Raw genomic sequence first — 17,546 nt, 5'->3', positions numbered from 1 at the left:
TCCCCTAAAATTGATTACTGTTTGTTTACATTCTTTGCTTATTAACTACTAGGGAACCCCTAGATGTTTCAGGACGTCACGTAGGGACAGCGTGTTCACCCAAACCGGCAGTTCAGTTCTTGTGTCTTCGCGTGCTTTCCAACGCTCCGCTCACGTTACGTTTCTGGCATTCCACAAGTGGAAACACTTTTTCTTCAACACTGAACGCACTGCAGTGAGTGCGGCGCCTGTCAAAGAATGAGTTTCCGCTGATATATATGAAAATGGCCTGATAATGATGGAAATGTACAGGGCGCAAGAGTTTGGTTTCCCCATTACTCAACAAAACGTTTCCTCTCGACTGCGCCGGCGCCACATGGGTTTATGACGTCACAGGCGGAGCATAACATAGGGGGCCTCGAAAGCCGCTATGAGAGAGAGAGAGAGAGAGAGAGAGAGAGAGAGAGATCTTTAATGCGACATTGAGGGCTCCCTATATACTGCATGCAGCGGAATGACGTTTGGCTAGTACGTTCATGGCAGCAAGGTATCGCCAAAACATCGCCTGTCGCATGGTGCCGAGTTGAATAGAAGCAGAACAATGGGGTAGGATGCGTTCTAATGTCAGTTCATAAACTGAATTAGATGCAAATAGCTTTGGAACGACGTCACTCACAAGAAGAGTACTTGCCAGAATCTGGGGCCGAATTAACAAATGTTGCCGTTCGTAAGAGTTATCTGCCGTGGTAGGCTGCCGTCGCTAATATGTCCACTGACATCATAATTGGCAGGCCCCCTGCTTATATGAACAAATAAAGTTTCTTCTGAGCACGAAACCTGAGCCCGTGTCCTCAAAAAAGATTTTCTTTTTTACGTTAGAACTGCTTGTAAGAGCAAGTACGTTTAAAACACTCGCATTTATCAATAAAACGCTGCTCATGCGCATTCCACTTTGCAAACAATTTAGGTGATGTCCTGAGCCTTACCTGTGGCTTATCATTGATGACCCTTAACCAAGGGTTGTCCTTAAGGATCCTCTGCCCTCCTTTCACAAATTTCAATGGCACCCTGTCCTCCGCAGGGGCCTTCCTGCTTCCCTACCTGCTGATCATGACTGTGGTGGGCCGCTCCATGTTCTACATGGAGATGCTCATGGGCCAGTTCCGGAGCGCTGGCGCCACCCAGGTCTTCGACTGCGTGCCCCTCGCCAGGGGTGAGAGCCCACGTTGTGTTCCCTATATATGCTCACCCTACTGGCCAGTATGCGCTATGGCTATGCAAGTGTCGCCATAGCAGGGATTGGTTGGCGGAATCCTTAATAACGGACGCGTATCATAATCTTGGCACTTATACGCGAGTGATGAGCATGCAAGGGTTTCTAATTTTCGACGCTTCGAGATGCCGACGGATTCGCGTCTGCCAGCTGACCTCCTGGCTTGATCACATGGACCAGTGACTGGCCTAAACTAATGCGGATTCAAGTTCTGATTTCTGCACCAGGAGGAATTTTTTGTCAAATGCGAAGCTACAGCAATTCAAGGCAATCCGCTGCAGCAGGATGCCACGCTGAGGTGGCAATATTTCCTTGCATGAGTCATCTTGGAATAAATTATGTTATTGACTTCAAGTACTCCAAAAAGCATTCTTGCCATGATATTAATTGGGGAAAGAATGTATGATAAATCAAGCACACTTTGCAAATTGCTAAAGCAACACAGGTGGACCACGGACAGCCATATCAAATAAGTAAAAATAAAAAATAAATTGCAAGATATATAGCAAAATACACAGCAACGTTATCGAAAGCGGGCAGTAGCTGTTTACAGTTCAACTAAAAGAAACTGATAGTGACAGTATCTTTAAAAGTAGAAGCAGCTTCCACAAATAAACAATACATAAACGTGCGTTTTAAACCGAAGATTTCCTTGCCTTATATAATTTGCCCAATTTGCCCGATTTGGCGTGGCTGCCTCGCTGCTGTTCGATCGGTCGCCATCTCGCCGGATATATTTGTGTCTATATTGACACGTGTACCACGTGACAATATGTACAAAGGTTATACGTGCGCCGAATGAAAGTACCAGCGAACTGGCTTATATAAACTTCGTAGGCCTGACCAGATGTGTGCACCTCTGTTCTGTGTAACAAAGAAGGCGCAATTTGGCCCGAAAGGCGAAGCATCGATTGCGACAGCCAATTAGTGGACAGCTATACGAAGTAAGGATAATAGCTTCATGGACCATATAAACTTTTAAATACAGACATACTAACTAAACTAACAAGCACGGTGTCACACGCGCGCAAGCAAACATGAACACATCTCACTCGATGATCACGGAAACTCGCTGTCAAAACGCTGGAGTGGGAGGCGCGGCAGCAGCAGCGAGCGAATTGACCTTCGCGCTGCCTCTACAACGCGAACTAAGCCGCAAGAACACAGGGCACGGCGGGCTCTTATCCCCGTCGCCGATGGCTTTCAATATACAGCGGCCAGGGCGGGCGCGCGTGGCCGCCCGGGCAGCCAAGAGGAGAACGCCTGCCCTCCCTTCACCCCCGCCCGTAACCTTGTTCGCGAAGGAGGACGGCGCGCTTCGTCCCCTCTTTCCTTCCTGGCGTGCGCGAGGTTGAGCTACGATCGCTGGCTCGCCCTCGCGCGCTTTCACTCGCACATGCAGCATACGGCGCGCGGCGACGATTTTTATCGCCCTTGGACTTTATACGGAAACCTCGTGGTGCTACATTAAACGATCCGAACCATAAAGTGCGATCTTCCTACAAAATTTGAGCAAGAACCGATCAGCGGTGAGCGCATTTCCTTTTTTTTTTTGCAATTTTAAGAGAGATAAAAATAAGCCGTCCCTGTACTATTAACCACTGTCCTGCAGATAACCACGTAGAAGAAAAAAAAGTCCGTATATGGTTTTATTCATGTCGCCTCTTCGCGAACGGCGACTGCGCAGGCGTCGGCTGGGCCATGGTGTACACGTGCTTCGTGATCTGCCTCTACTACAACCTGCTGCTCTCGTACGCACTCAACTTCCTCTGGTACTCGTTCAGCAGCGAGGAGCTTCCCTGGACCCGCTGTAACCCCGCCTGGGCAGATGATGAGTGCTTCGACTCGAGGAACCCCTTGGTGAGGTTCCAACGCACCTCTTAAGAGGGACACAGAATACGAACACTGAATAAGTTTACGAATTCTTTAAAAAAGCGGTAATAGTTGATTATTAGACGAGCAACTGAAGGTCGAAGTTTCATTTTAGTTTCGAGCTGAAACCCTCAGCGCTGGTACGTCACTGTGACGTCAGTGCGACGCCGATGCTATATCGTGCCATCGGAACGCGCTGCGCATCACGCATTCCTCTGAGAGATTGTCTGCCTTTTGACGCAGAAAGCCTGCAACTACGTGAACAAGACGCTGTACAACATGTACCTAAAACAGAACGGCACGGACATGGCAACCAGCGTGGTGCTTGGAGGCGCCAACGGCTCCGTGCTTGTGCCCGAGAAGCTCTTCACCATCTACTTCTCCAACTGCACCGAAACGGTCGTCACAGCGCCTGAGGAGTTCTACGAGTTGGTTACTTTTGCCCGAACCTTTATTTTTTATGGCCACTTGATGCGTTCCTTTTGAATAGTATCGAGTTCACCTGTTGAATTCATGGTCAACAGCAAGTGTAATGGGCTCCTAAAAATTAAATTATGGGGTTACCTTATGTGCGAAAACCACGATCTCATGAGGCACGCCTTAGTGGGGCACCCCGGAAATTTGCACCCCCTGGGATTCTTTAACGTGCAGCTTTAAGTACACGGGTGTTTTCCCGTTTCGCCTCATCGAAATGCGGTCGCCGTGGCCGATGATTCGATCCCGCGACCTCGAGCTTAGCAGCCCAACATCATAGCCACTAAGCAACCGCGGCGGGCAGTAATGAGCTCATACGCGCTGCAAAGGACTGGCTTTTGTTTTTTGAATTTCTGTTCATTGTGCTAAACGGGAATCACTGGATCGGACTTCAGTAGAAGCGAGAAACTTGTTCCTCATGTGTGAAGCCGACAAGTGCATTGTCTTCGATATCGGCCGAATTGCACCTTAGGGAACCCCTACATTGGCCCACCGAATGCTTCAGCTTTACGAAGATCAGTAAACACAATTCTAGTCAGTAAACACAATTTTTCATAATGCTTACAAACAGCGCTACCGACACAAGACACAGAAGAGAGAATGGGACAACTGCAGATGCAGTTGTATGTCAGCGCCGTGCGTGTCCCATTCTCTTTTCTGTGCGCTGTATCGGTAGCGTTGTTTCTAAGCATTATGGAAAACCACCAACTCGCCCAATCTACCGTTCTTCAGTTCAAACTATTTTTACAAATTAAACTGGCATGAATGATCTCTGAAGGCAATAATCATTGGCGTGGCCATGTTCGCAAAGTTGCCTTGCGGAAATAATTGGTCAAAGCGGCAAGCGATGAAAAAAAAAAAGTATGTACATTGTCGATGGCTCTCATCGCCTGCGTACTATGCACGTTCCCTTACAAACATATGGCTTGTCTACGCGGAAATGTCGTGACGTGTGCTGTCGAAAAGTGACGCATTTCGCCACGGCGAAAAGACATCCAGGACGAAATTTTCAGCTTTGCAGCTCGGCGATAAAAAACGATATCACAGTTTTGTAAAGTGCATCTTACGGACACAACTGAAGCGGACAAAATTAATGCGCTATACACCGCTGTGAAATATGCTACTAATTTGTGATTAGGATATTCGCAATACCCTACTAAACATTGTAACACTTTTCACGTAAGTTCGCACATTATAATCGCCCACCTGATTTGCTCCAAAATATCCAGGCTACAGAAGACGACGTCTGTTTTTTGTGTTGAGGTAGGAATTTGTAAACTTTGTGACTCAATTTATTTTTGGTTTACCAATTTTCGTCATTTTTTGTAATACATTCCAGGCCATAAACCACAATTATGCTTCCTACAGTCACTATAACTTCCTCTCTCAAATGTAACAGATGTCATTCAAATCAGTTGAGCGGTTCTCTTATAATGGCATTTTCGCGTTGTACGCGTGTTTGAATAGGCAGTATCACGTTTGGATCCTGAGCTTTTCACGTAAGTTCGCACATTATAATCGCCCACCTGATTTGCTCCAAAATATCCAGGCTACAGAAGACGACGTCTGTTTTTTGTGTTGAGGTAGGAATTTGTAAACTTTGTGACTCAATTTATTTTTGGTTTACCAATTTTCGTCATTTTTTGTAATACATTCCAGGCCATAAACCACAATTATGCTTCCTACAGTCACTATAACTTCCTCTCTCAAATGTAACAGATGTCATTCAAATCAGTTGAGCGGTTCTCTTATAATGGCATTTTCGCGTTGTACGCGTGTTTGAATAGGCAGTATCACGTTTGGATCCTGAGCTAAAGGGTTGGCGTCTGTGAAGTCACACCGGAGTTGACGAACATAACGCAAATCCCTCGCTTGTCCAGGAACTACGTGCTTGGCGTGAGCAGCGGCGTACACAACCTGGGCCGCATACAGATAGGACTGGTGATCGGCCTGGCGGCATCGTGGATTACCGTGTTCTTCTGCGTCTTCAAGGGAGTCCGTTCCTCCGGGAAGGTGAACTCGCCCACGTGGTCCGGCGTTCTTGCGTTTTTATTCTGACCCACTGCCGGCAATGTCGTTGTGGAGGACGGCGTATGTCAGACAGGAAGTTTCCTAAGCCTAATTCACATAGTGCGATTTTGCTTGCGATTTCGCCCTCAATTTCGCAGGTGCGGCAAATCCGCCGCTGATCGGCCATCGCGCGTGCGATTTTTCTATGTTCAGAAGTGCTGAACTCCGCTGCATTATGCGGCGTGGACGAGGAATGAACAACTTGGATCGTTGGGGCGCGTCACTGTGGCGTCACATTTTTGTAGAGTAACGCGAGTTCAAACACGAGAAAGTGTTTCGGAATAACAGTTTCTACTTTTTCGCTGAAGCGGACTGATTAAGCCTATCCCCTTGTTCAGTCTCCCACAAGGTGCTCGAAAATGCGAAAATCGCAACCGCCGCGATTGGCGCATGTGAAACAGCAATGCGAAGTCCGCCTCTGCATGCGGCAACCTCGGCTGTGAAAAACACAGTGCAACATTGTAGCATGTGAAAAAGACGGTTCTTGACCAAATGTGTTGCATAGTCTCAATGACACAAGCAAAAGTATAGACGACAGGCGCGAACTACACAATGTTCAACAGCACAACAAATTAAAGTAGCTGTAAGTCGGGCGAATAGGTTGCTTCTGTGCAAAGGTTACAACGTAACAGATCATATTATAATAGAAAAAAAAAGGAGGATCGACAGGCAGGATGTCTTTGCTTCAGTACCACTGTCACGAATGAAGACGTCTGAATTAAACTGCTTAGGGTTTATTCCGGGGAAATGTACCCCTATATCGGAGCGCGAGCAAGCACTGCACCACTTGGTGCTAAAGTTGGCGACATATATGCAACTGGCGTTCGTGCTCTGTCGTCCCCGCGAATGTCTTGCTGCTTCATCTTTCCTTGCGCATAAGATTTTCGTTTTTTTTTTTTAGTGCGAGCAATTATCATGAATGCAGTGTCGTCGAGAGTCAAGTACAATTAATTTATTTGGTGTAATTTGTATTTAAAGAGTAATTGTGACGTTCAGGGCACTCCGTGACAGCACGGCTCTCGCAGTTCCTGCGAAGGCTGACAAGAGGACCACTCGCCCCTTTTGCAAAACAGTCGGCGAGTCTCCTGAAACCTTTACCACTTGGGGTACGGGGGGAGCTACGCGGGTGTGCCCAAGACAGTCATTGCCAAGCTCTCTACCTCGCACAGACGCGCGACCCTGGAGTAGTGATTGACGAACTCCTACACCCCTACACAATGCGGAACACCAGGATGTGAACTAGGACTTTCTACTTCATTCTCGACTTCCCTCACGTACCTGCCTCACCTAACCACACTTAACATACCATGACCTAACATACCTTAGACCCTTCATTCAGTGGTCGAACAAGAGATGACTCGAAGGCTGGAGCCAACATTTCAGCAAGGAGACTTGTCCAGGTAACCGAAAATGTTCGCCCTAGCCTTCGAGTCATCCCTTGTTCGGCCACTTGTGATTGCTTAACAAGATCCCAGGTATGTTAGGTTAGAAGCTGGAACAAAAGAGACGAAGTAATAAACGGTGCTCGACACTATTTATTACTTCAAATATCAATATTCCTGTGAATGCTTGCCTTACTGCTTGAGTATTTAAGGCAATAAAGCTCCCACTCTGCACTCCCGCATCTCAGGTGTCTTACTTCACGGCTATCACTCCGTTCTTCATACTCGGCGTGCTGATGCTGAGGGGCGTCACCCTGGAAGGAGCGGGTAACGGCCTCTACTACTACTTCTATCCGCAGTGGGAGAAGCTCAAGCTCTTCAAGGTAATTGCCGCTATCTCGCCCGAAGCATGACAGCGTCCCGTATGCAATGACCTGCATCGAAGCGTTGGCTCCAGCCTTAAAGATGCCCTTATTCAAGTACTGTTGACCAAGCAAGACAGAGATGCACAAGAACATGGAGGCGAAGTGACCGACAATGGTTGACCAATGGGATGTGTCAGAATGGGAGCCAACGTTTCGACAAGGGCACTTCTGCTCGTAAGCGTCTTAGTCAGTTGCCCTGACAAAGACAAGTCCTACTGCCGGAACGTTGAATTGACACAGTTCATTCGTCTTCCCATGGTTGACTGATACCATTTTTTTTGCGTTTAGAATGTTTTGGTCTTTCACTCAAATTTTGCAGCGGGATTGCATTTCTCGATCCGCGACGTTTGACACAACATGATAACAGGCAGCGTTATAACATGATAACAGGCAGCGAAGTTGGCTCGGTCAGAGCATCGACGAAGCAGGAGGCTGCACACGAGCCTTAATCCCGTGTTAATTGCACCAACTAACCCCATCCAATTGCCTGCTTAATACAATAGCTGGCATTCTTTGTTTCTATGGTTTGTCCGGACATTTACGTGCCAACGGACAGCGCACGCACTCAACTCTGTGCAACAGCGCTCTCCTGTGATGTCAAGGTGCGCATAAAATGATTTTTTTCTTTGTTTCTCTTTCCGGGCGAACCAAACAATCAACAATGCCAAGAATTTTATTAAACGACGAGAATTTTTACAAAAGCTCACTCTTGCTGCGCGAAATGTAAGCTAAAACCAACCAGCAACATGAAAAAAAAAAATACGCGCAAAATCTTTTAAAAATTAAAAAAGAAGTTTTATCGCTCCTAATAAACGGTCATCTAACACTATGTTAAAACACTGTCAAACACCGCAGTGAACTAAGGATTCGGAGTGCAACCGCAACCATCCTAATGGCGAAATAATTGCTGTTCCATGTCATTGTTAGTATCGGTATACTAATAGTTACAGAAGTCCGGAGCAATGGATCAGAGTGAATGGTCAACAAAAAGTGTGCGTTTACGTGTTCTCCTTTCGATCCAGAGTAAAATGCTTTAGCAGTTAATCTAACTGTAGAACCAGAATCACCTTTTCGCGTGCTCTATTGTCGATACCCTCCCCGAACCTCTTCCACTTTTTTTTTTTGCTATTTCCGTGAAGACATGGAGGGCCGCTGCCGTGCAGATCTTCTTTTCCATCAGCCTCGCCCAGGGCCTGAACATGTGCCTCGCAAGTTACAACGACTTCAACAACAACATCGTTCGGTAAGGCAATATTCCATCTTTTTTAACACTGGCGATTGTCCCGCAACGCATGCGATCAGATTGAAGGACCCCGCAGGGGCGTCTGCGTGAGCAGGCGTTTGGTGTGTTCGACACCACGTACCCGAGCACATGAGGGTTGGCCCCTCCCGCCTTCTTCTTTCCTCTCTCTTCCTCTTTTTCTCCCCACAACCCTTTCCCTGTGCAGCGCTGTTGAGGTGTCCTCCTGTGAGAGACAGTTACGGCACTGCACTTATCTCTTCTATTCTCTTTAAAATCACTTCACACACACACACAGATTGAAGGACAGAAATACGATAGAATAGTACCGCGAAGAAACTCGTATAAGAGCCGCCACTGATGTGGAGTGCTCCGAACTGATTTCAACTGGCTGGGGGGTTCTTTAACGTGCACCTAATGTACGGTACGCGAATGTTTGCGCAAGATGTGGCCGTCGTGGCTGGGCATCGAACCCATGACCTCGTGATCAGCGACAGAACGCTATGGCCACTCTGAGCAGCCGCGGGTTGGTGACTGACTATATCGTGCGTTTTAACCACCAGGACGAGAATCTTTCTCAAAACTCTCTGCCAGACGAGATGAAACTTGGTCTGAAAAACAAAATTCCCCGTTTTTACGTGTCTATGTGAGACGTATTCAGCATACAACTTCAGTGTCACAAATTATCAAACTGCAACATTAAATGTCGTTGATCCAAAATAGAAGTATGTAGCGGTGAACTTGTCGGTGGTAAGATGCGCATGGAGCAAAAATTTTGGGCAAAGGAGACCAGCGTTATTCTTAAGCGCAATTAGAGTAAAGGAAAGCTCGGTGATTTGCATGGTACAGATTACAAGATTCGTACTACAGAAGAAGACCATAAATACGAGGGTGAATCAGAAATATTTGCCCTATTCTTTATTAGCCAAAATAAGGTACATACAGTTAATTACAAATACACTTGTTGTTCTATGTACCTTACACTATTTTCCCACATAGGCCCCACACTGGTTCAGACATATGTCCCATGACTGTGCTAAATTTTATCCGCCCCTGTGGTAGAATTCGTCCGGCTGACTGTGGAACCACCGTCGAACTGCTGCTTAGCTTCACAGTTGCACGTGAATCGCTATCCTGCCAGGAACTTCTTCAGCGATCCGAAAACGTGGAAATCACTAAGGGCAAGGTTCAGACTGTATGGTGGGTTGTCCAGACTCTCCCAGTGAAATTACCGGAGCTTGTCGGTAGTGCTGATTGCCACATGAGGCCTCGCATTATCGTGGAGGATAACCACGTTGTCCACATCGACAATCCCTTGGCGTTTTCGCCTCATGGCAGCCAGGAGACGTGACAGGGTGGAACAATAACTGTCGGCATTGATGGTTGCATCTTGTGGCGTGAAATTCAGCACGAGCGGTCCTTGGCGATCACAGAAGACCGTTAACATCCCTTTCCCAACAAGTGGCACTGAAGGGATTTTTTTTTGTCACAAGCGAAAGCAGATGCTCTGCTGTTTCGATTCCGGCGTGACATGCAGTGTCCACGTTTCATCTCCATTAACAATGTGGTTCAGGAAACTTTCACCCTCTTTGTCGTACCGTTGCAGATGATACAGTGAAGTAATCATTCGTTTGCGTTTCTTCATGTCATCCAACTGCTTAGGCATCCACCGACATGGAACCTTCCGGTACTCTAAGGACCTGTGAAGGATGTCGTAAACATTCCCATACGAAATTCCAAGCTCCCAGAATATGCCCTTGAGGTGCACACGCCGATACGCTTTCACCATAGCATCCACGTGGGAAATGTTGTCATCGGTCAGACGCACGTGATCTCCCCGAACGCTCAATGTCATGAAAGTCTTCAGGGCCTTTTTGCGAAATCGCAACACTACCACCTCACACTTCCCAAAGCGAGACACCTTTCTCCATACGTGGGCTGCATTTCCCTGTGGATTTCGATGGGCATTCGACCCTTGCTCCGTAAAAAATGAATCACACTTCATTGCTCGTACGCCGTGGACGTGTGAAGCACAACAGCCATCTTCAATAACTGACAGCAGCGCCGTGCCGCGGAGCTACCGGCAGATAAGGCCAGGCCGGTACAAGAAAGGTCCACCACTGGGAATGGATTTGTTCACTTCGCATTTACAGCTCTCATTCGGCAAGAAAAAAAAAGGGGGGAGGGGTGCAAGGACTTCGCGATTCGCCTAGTATGCTTAGCACTTAACAGTGGATGACACGGCACAAGCAAGTAACTACACTTCTTCGCTCGTGTCTCGTGATGTTGTAATATACTACGCTTCTCTAGCAGCTAAACCCGCGGAGGTGGCTTAGTGACTACGACATCCTGCCGCCGAGCACGAGGTTACGGGCTCGATTCCCGGCCACTGCGGTCTCGAAGGGGACGAAACGCAAAGACGCCCGGTGGTCAAAATTCGTTCACAGCCCTCCACTGTAGCGTCTCTCATAGCGTCACTGTTGCTTTTGATCCCTATTGAATCAATCAGTCAACCAACCAACTAGTCCCCATGAACACATTGCAAAATTGCAAATATCCCTGTTGTTCACGCCTCGATCGCTTTCGCGCAGGGACGTGTACATCATCGCGGCGACGGACTCCTTCATCAGCATCTTCGGCGGTGTCGTCATCTTCTCTGTTTTGGGCAACATGGCGCACCAGCTTGACGTGGCCGTGCCGGATGTTGTTCAGTCCGGTGAGATGCCCGGGACGCTTGTAGTGTCTGGCTAGCCGGGAGTAAAAGAACACCAAGGAAAAACGTAGTTGGTCAAGTATCGCTAAGCCCGTAGCTCTGGAATATGAAATAAGTGACTAACCGAGAGCTGCAGCCGAGAGTTTGGCCGTTTGGCCTAGGCAAACATGTCAGGTGATGAGCTATCTTGTTGAGGAATATAGTTCTACAATAGGAAATAAGCGACATTAACTGACAACAGAATCTCATCATATAACTGGAAAAAGACGCGGAGTGCAAAGAATTGTGCAGCGATTCGGCCTTGTAGTTGCAGGAGAAGCTTCCCATGACGTCACAATGTTTTGCAATTTGCCGCTGAGGCAGCAGTAATCGACTGCTTAACATGAAAATAAGGGAATGCGCTTCATCCGCAAAACAAACGCAAGTAAAGGTAGTAACATTTTAATTTAATGAAATTGAAAGTAATTTCGGCGCATTTTCCTCGCTAATCAGTTGCGTACTTTCTTTTTTGTTTTGTTTTGGAGAAGAGACGTCATATAGAGAGTTTCGAAGGTGTAACATACCGACTTCACGTCACTTCGCCTTTCCCTTCCTTTTGAAAACGCGTTATTCACTTTTCGGTGCAGCGTTCGGCCTGGCGTTCGTGGTGTACCCGCAGGCGCTCAGCCTCATCGAGTTCCCGCACTTCTGGTCGGTGACCTTCTTTGCCATGCTCTTCCTGCTAGCCATCGACTCCGAGGTACGCAGCGATGTCCAGGTGTACACATGCCGACTCACTCGTATGCAGTCACTCGTATAAAAGAAACACTGCAAATCTTTCTTTTTCTGCAATAGCTTGAGTTAGGTGCGGTTTCCAAGATTTTTGAAAGATGAGTGTGCATGAAAATGTCACACTGCCTCGAAATTAGCCATTTAGACAACTGCCCCCAAGGCACTAATAAAAAAGCTAATTTTGTTAGTCTTCTGAAGCTCCCGTTGTTAGCGGAGAAGTATGTCCACCTCGCCTACGAACTCGTCTGCAAAAACGCCAAGTTCATTGCGCTCACTACTTTCTTGCAAAGAATGTATTTTAAAAAAATGTGAAAACGCTTAAGCTTCACCTGTAAGAGTGGAACACGATAGCATTCAAAGATCTCTGACTGCTTCTCACGCTTCCTGGCAACTGCAGCTTATGTAACCGGGAAACCCTGGGGGCGATTGCTATGTACTAAGGCGAGCTTTCTGGTAGAAATGCGGCCTCTTGCGTGGGCCACGGATGGGTAAACTTGTTTTATATAGGGACCTTGCGGATGGGCGGAGGCGAGCGCCATCCAAATGGTGTTGCAAGGAAGCGAGCTGGGCGCGCCGCTCTATGAATGGTGTTTGTTTCCGCGTAACATAATTATGCTTTCTTGTATATTCAAATAGCAATCCGACTCTGTCATGTATGTAAGTAGAGTGTAAGTCGTACTTTACGATCTTTTTGTGAATCATTTTATTTTGAGAAATTCAATTAGTTCAGTAACGCCTCTGCGCTGCTCGGAGGGCCTGCGTGGATCGGAATAATTTTTCGCTCACAAGACGGCCGGCGCCGGATTTTCTACGACACGGGGCCCTTAACGCTGTCGCGTTAAAGAACACCCTGTATAGTAGGACTATGTATGCGGTGTCCCGACCACTCTGGGCAGGCAGGCGATCCAGACCGGCCGTGGCCGTATGTGCGTTCGAACGATGACGTGGATCGGGCAATACTTTGCTTATCAGGTGGCAACGTGCATATAGTTCAATAAATAAGGCAATAAACGTACGCGCGTTTGTTGCTGTTCAGAAAATCGTCTCGTTCCCGTCGTAGCCCAAGCGGCTGCTGGCGTCGGCAGATCTTGTGGGAAGCCGAAACAGCCGCTACGCCATCTGGCCAGCGCCCATACGGCGACGACAGCACAGGTACCATAGTGCTTATGCGACGCACATTGCGAGGAAGGCAGACATGGACGCTGCGCTATTTTCAAGCGAAATTTTGTTTCGGAATGTGACATATTTGTACGTGAGCTCAATGACAAAAAAAAAGAAGGAATGGGAAAAAAGACGAGGCAGAATCACAGCACATGTCTCGCTTCCGCGTGTGGTCTGTGTTACCGAGCTCAGGTACCACTACGTCACATTTCGAAGTGTTAGTTGAAATTAACACACCATCCATGTCTGTCCTCCTTTCAATCTTCATTACATAAGTACTATGGTACATGTGTCAAAACAACTAGCGCGACAGCACGTCGGCGTCACCATGGCTCACACAAAGCGGGCCAACGGCAGATTATCGGCTGGAAACAGTTGCTTTTTTCGATATGACATTTTCCGACGTCATCAATTTGTGCCGCCTCTCAAAGCCAGCTTAACTTTCCTCGAACGCTGGTTTTTTACCCAGCCAAACACTCGTTTTGTAAGGTGACCTTATGACACGGTTCCGTTCCGCCTTGCAGTTCGGTTTCGTGGAGGCCGCCCTGACCCCGCTGAAAGACGAGATACCGGTGTGCCGTGCCCATGAGACCCTCGTGGCCACCATCTGCTGCGTCTGCTTCTTCATCATGGGGCTGCCCATCGCGTCGCAGGTATAGAAACCCATTGCATCAACTACTGGACAAGCGGTGCACGAGCTGCCAACTCTTCTCAGCATGTCAGAGTCGCGACAACAAAGGTAAATTTTGATAGCTGCAGCTTAATTAAAGGACGTACACACTAAGAGAGAAACAAGAAATGTTGCATTTCTACACAGGTAACCTACCATCATTTTCTACGTTGGAGTATCGAAGCTTCAGAACATTATGCGCAAGAAAATACAGGGATGCATTTGCGCGACAAATGAAAACAGCCAGAATAAAAATAAATTATTTTTACGTGACCGTCGCATGTTCATGAGAGAAAGTGCACGCTGAAGATGGTGGTGGTGGCCGTGGTGATGTCAACTGGTATCCCCTTTGAAAAGGGGCGGCGACGAATAGTAACCTAGCCTGCTTGATCTGATCAGGTTTTACTAAATCCATCGCAGTCTAGCAATTCGCCTATCTCGCATTGATCTCTATTTTTTATTGCGATAGCAATTATTTGGACATTCCAGGCACAATTCTGCCGTCGCCGTGAGGTTCCGTACAAAGTTCAAGGGTGATAAAATCGTCGCCGCGCGCTGTATGTGCGAGGACGAGCCGGTGAACTCGGTTCAATCTCGCGCACGCAAGCGAGGAAAGCGTGCAGGAAACGCGCCATCTTCCGTCGTGCGCAAGGATCCGGGGGGAGGGTAGGAAGAGGGGGCGGGGGGAGGTTCTACTCCGGGCGGCCGGGCAAGCCCGCCCGAGCCGCTGTATCTTGAAAGCCATCTGCAACGGGGACGGAGTCCTCGCAGCGCTTTGTTTTCGCGGCTTAGTTCGCGTTGATGCGAGACGCAGCACGAAGGTCAAATCGCTTGCTGCTGCTGCCGCGCCATCTCACTCCAGAGTTACAGGCAGTTTCCGCATTCATCGAGTGCGACGTGTTCACGTTTGGTTGTGTGCGCGTGACACCATGCTTGTTAATTTAGTTAGTATGCCTACGCTTACAAGTTTATACGGCATATAAAACTTACTTACTTCGTATAGCTAGCTGTCCGCTAATTTGCTATCGCAATCGATGCGTCGCCTTCCGGGCGAAACTGCGACTTTTTTTTTTTTTTCGTAAACACCGCTATCTGTTTTGTACAGTTATCTATGCCTGTAACGACTTCAGTTGTAGTGATGATGATGTTGAGTTAGTGGCACCTCCTTTTAAACAGGACGATGACAAATATTCACCTAGCCCGAGTGGCAGCTAACATCGCCGCCTGGCGCTGTTTTCTCACACTATCTCAGGGAGGGCTGTACATCCTGACGCTGCTGGACGAGTTTGTCTCCAGCCACTTAATCCCCTGGGTCGGTGTGGCCGAAATGGCTACCCTCGTATTCGGCTACGGTGAGCGGTGTTTATTTTATTATTTACAATGACCTTACAGGCCCCCGTAGGAGCATGACGTAAGGGGGGGGGGGGTATAAACAAAAATGGCTGTGGCTTAGCTAAGGTTAAGCCCAGGATGCGAAGCATACTAGCCTTTATATAAGTTGTTGAACCACTGTTTAGCCTGGTGAACTGCTGTTGCTTGGCTATATTTCGTTCGGCTAGACGAAGAAACAACTCATTCGTTACTCTGCTTCGCCTTCAAGAGTGGAACGCGATAGCGTTCCCGTCGACTCGCCAAGGGGTGTAAGACAATGGGCTACGGCGCAGCGACTACGCGCCCCGCATTGGACGCGGTGAGCGTCGAGCAACGCAGCGTTCGGCGCGGGAACGAAATGTGCGCCTGAGCAAGCGACGCACGCCTGAGCCTTAGACACAGCTCGTTTCTAAGGCAACACCGCATTCACTAGAGGCGCTTTTGTACCGCTTTGAAGCATCGTACTCGTGGCTCAGTGGTAGCGTCTCCGTCTCACACTCCGGAGACCCGGGTTCGATTCCCACCCAGCCCATCTTGCAAGAGTTGAGCCAAAGCCACCTAGAAACAAGCGCAGCTGCTTATATACCGCCGCGACGGCGCGAGTTGGAGCCCCGTTTCTCCTCTGTCGTGACGTCACGGTGTCACGTGGTCAGCCTTGAAGGCGACGCCGCGAGCGACGGCGCGAGTTGGAGCCCCGTTTCTCCTCTGTCGTGACGTCACGGTGTCACGTGGTATGGCATGGGGTCACTAAAGGTCATTGAAGGCGCCACCGCCGCGCCTAAGGAGCTGGGTTGAGCTCTAGTAATATGCTTCGCATAAAACAGTACTATATGAGCTAGTGAACATATTATGTAGCAAGTGGTACTTATACATTTCTACTATAAAGCATTCAAACACAAGAGATACAGCACTTTAAGAAAAGTAACTGATGCGCAGTACAAACCACGATACAGGTGAGAAATAGCAATGAAAAGCAATAAGCTGGTGGACAAATTAAAAGGGTGTTATTGAAAGATGACTGCTGACTTGCTTGCGGAAGGAATCATGGTTTGTTAAGGAAGCGATAGTGTCGGGCAAAGCGTTCCACAGAGAAATGGCACGTGGAAGCGCAGAGCTGTTGAAGGTTAATGTGTGACCGAAGATGCGCGAGTAACTGAAATTGTTATGGAGGCGTTTTGACATGCGCAAAGGCCTTTCGAGAGGTAGCGGAGACAGCCTATTACCATGAACGTACTTGTGGAACAAACAGAGAAGTGCATTGCAACGGCGAGTTTCAAGTGAAATGATATCATGATTCTGTTTAATTTCAGTAACGCTATGAGAATAGCTATAATTGCGAGAAATAAAACGTGCTGCTCTGTTGTGTACGGCTTCTAGCATATTGATTAGATATTTTTGATGAGGCGACCACACAGGGCTTGCAAATTCTAGTTGAGGCCGGACAAAAGTTGCATATGCAAGCTTCCGGATGCTGGTTGGGGCGTTTTTTAAGTTTCTTCGTAAATACTCCAAGGTTCGTGAGGCTTTGGCGCAAATGGCGGCGACGTGGGATGCCCAGGACAGGTTAGGAGCGAGGTGAACTCCGAGATATTTATATTAAGATGCTTCCGAGACCTGAGAGTAGTTAAGAAAGTAGGTGAATTTATAATTGACATGCTTGATCTCCTTGATCCATGGTGGTCACAAAGTTTAACCGCCATTTGATAGCTTTTTAAAAGCGAAGCTTTTCTTTGCGAGCCTCGTCGGGTTTCGTGACCGTGGGCGCTGCGGCCTGGCTGTTCTTTAACTGCATAGGCCAACCCATCACAGCGGAAGACGCGCCCCGCACGCACCGCTGCTTTCTTTGCAGCACCACCAGATGGCGCTCGCCTCCGCGCATCCGCGGTAGCGGCGGTGCCGGCCGTGCGGGAGAAATAAATAAAAAGCCAGAAATCTCGCCTTCGCGCATCCGCGGTAGCGGCAGCGGCACTGCATTAGCCTCTCTACAATGCCTGAACAAAGCCTTCCGTGTCACGTTGTGCGGACATTAAGTATAAACACAAACTCGTGTTTCCCCTCTTTATGCACTCACACTAAGCTTCGCTGTGTGTAGATTCCAACTCGTTGGATACGCCGCATTTCCTTTTCTCTCTTTTCAACGCAGGC

The 17,546-nt window shown here is 48.1% G+C and overlaps 2 protein-coding genes across 6 annotated transcripts in view; one reads left to right on the top strand and one right to left on the bottom strand.

Moving 5' to 3' along the window:
• The window catches only part of LOC126527130 (sodium- and chloride-dependent glycine transporter 2-like), a 107,095-nt gene that overhangs the window by 46,470 nt on the left and 43,079 nt on the right, over positions 1–17,546 (bottom strand). The window lies entirely within an intron of this gene.
• The window catches only part of LOC126527131 (sodium- and chloride-dependent glycine transporter 2-like), a 29,214-nt gene that overhangs the window by 3,816 nt on the left and 7,852 nt on the right, over positions 1–17,546 (top strand). For 3 of the 4 annotated variants that reach the window (XM_050174882.3, XM_055068578.2, XM_055068577.1), the window contains exons 3-12: positions 1,061–1,192; positions 2,940–3,112; positions 3,368–3,552; positions 5,479–5,611; positions 7,299–7,433; positions 8,615–8,718; positions 11,307–11,431; positions 12,055–12,167; positions 13,885–14,013; positions 15,283–15,382. In XM_050174882.3, coding sequence (XP_050030839.1) covers positions 1,061–1,192; positions 2,940–3,112; positions 3,368–3,552; positions 5,479–5,611; positions 7,299–7,433; positions 8,615–8,718; positions 11,307–11,431; positions 12,055–12,167; positions 13,885–14,013; positions 15,283–15,382 — 1,329 coding nt within the window. The remainder of the gene's footprint in view (positions 1–1,060; positions 1,193–2,939; positions 3,113–3,367; positions 3,553–5,478; positions 5,612–7,298; positions 7,434–8,614; positions 8,719–11,306; positions 11,432–12,054; positions 12,168–13,884; positions 14,014–15,282; positions 15,383–17,546) is intronic. The other variant, XM_072284441.1, reaches the window with a different exon arrangement.

Source organism: Dermacentor andersoni, chromosome 9, assembly GCF_023375885.2.
Source record: "Dermacentor andersoni chromosome 9, qqDerAnde1_hic_scaffold, whole genome shotgun sequence".
NCBI classification, from domain to species: Eukaryota; Metazoa; Arthropoda; class Arachnida; order Ixodida; family Ixodidae; genus Dermacentor; species Dermacentor andersoni.
This window is presented reverse-complemented; position numbering and strand designations above follow the sequence as displayed.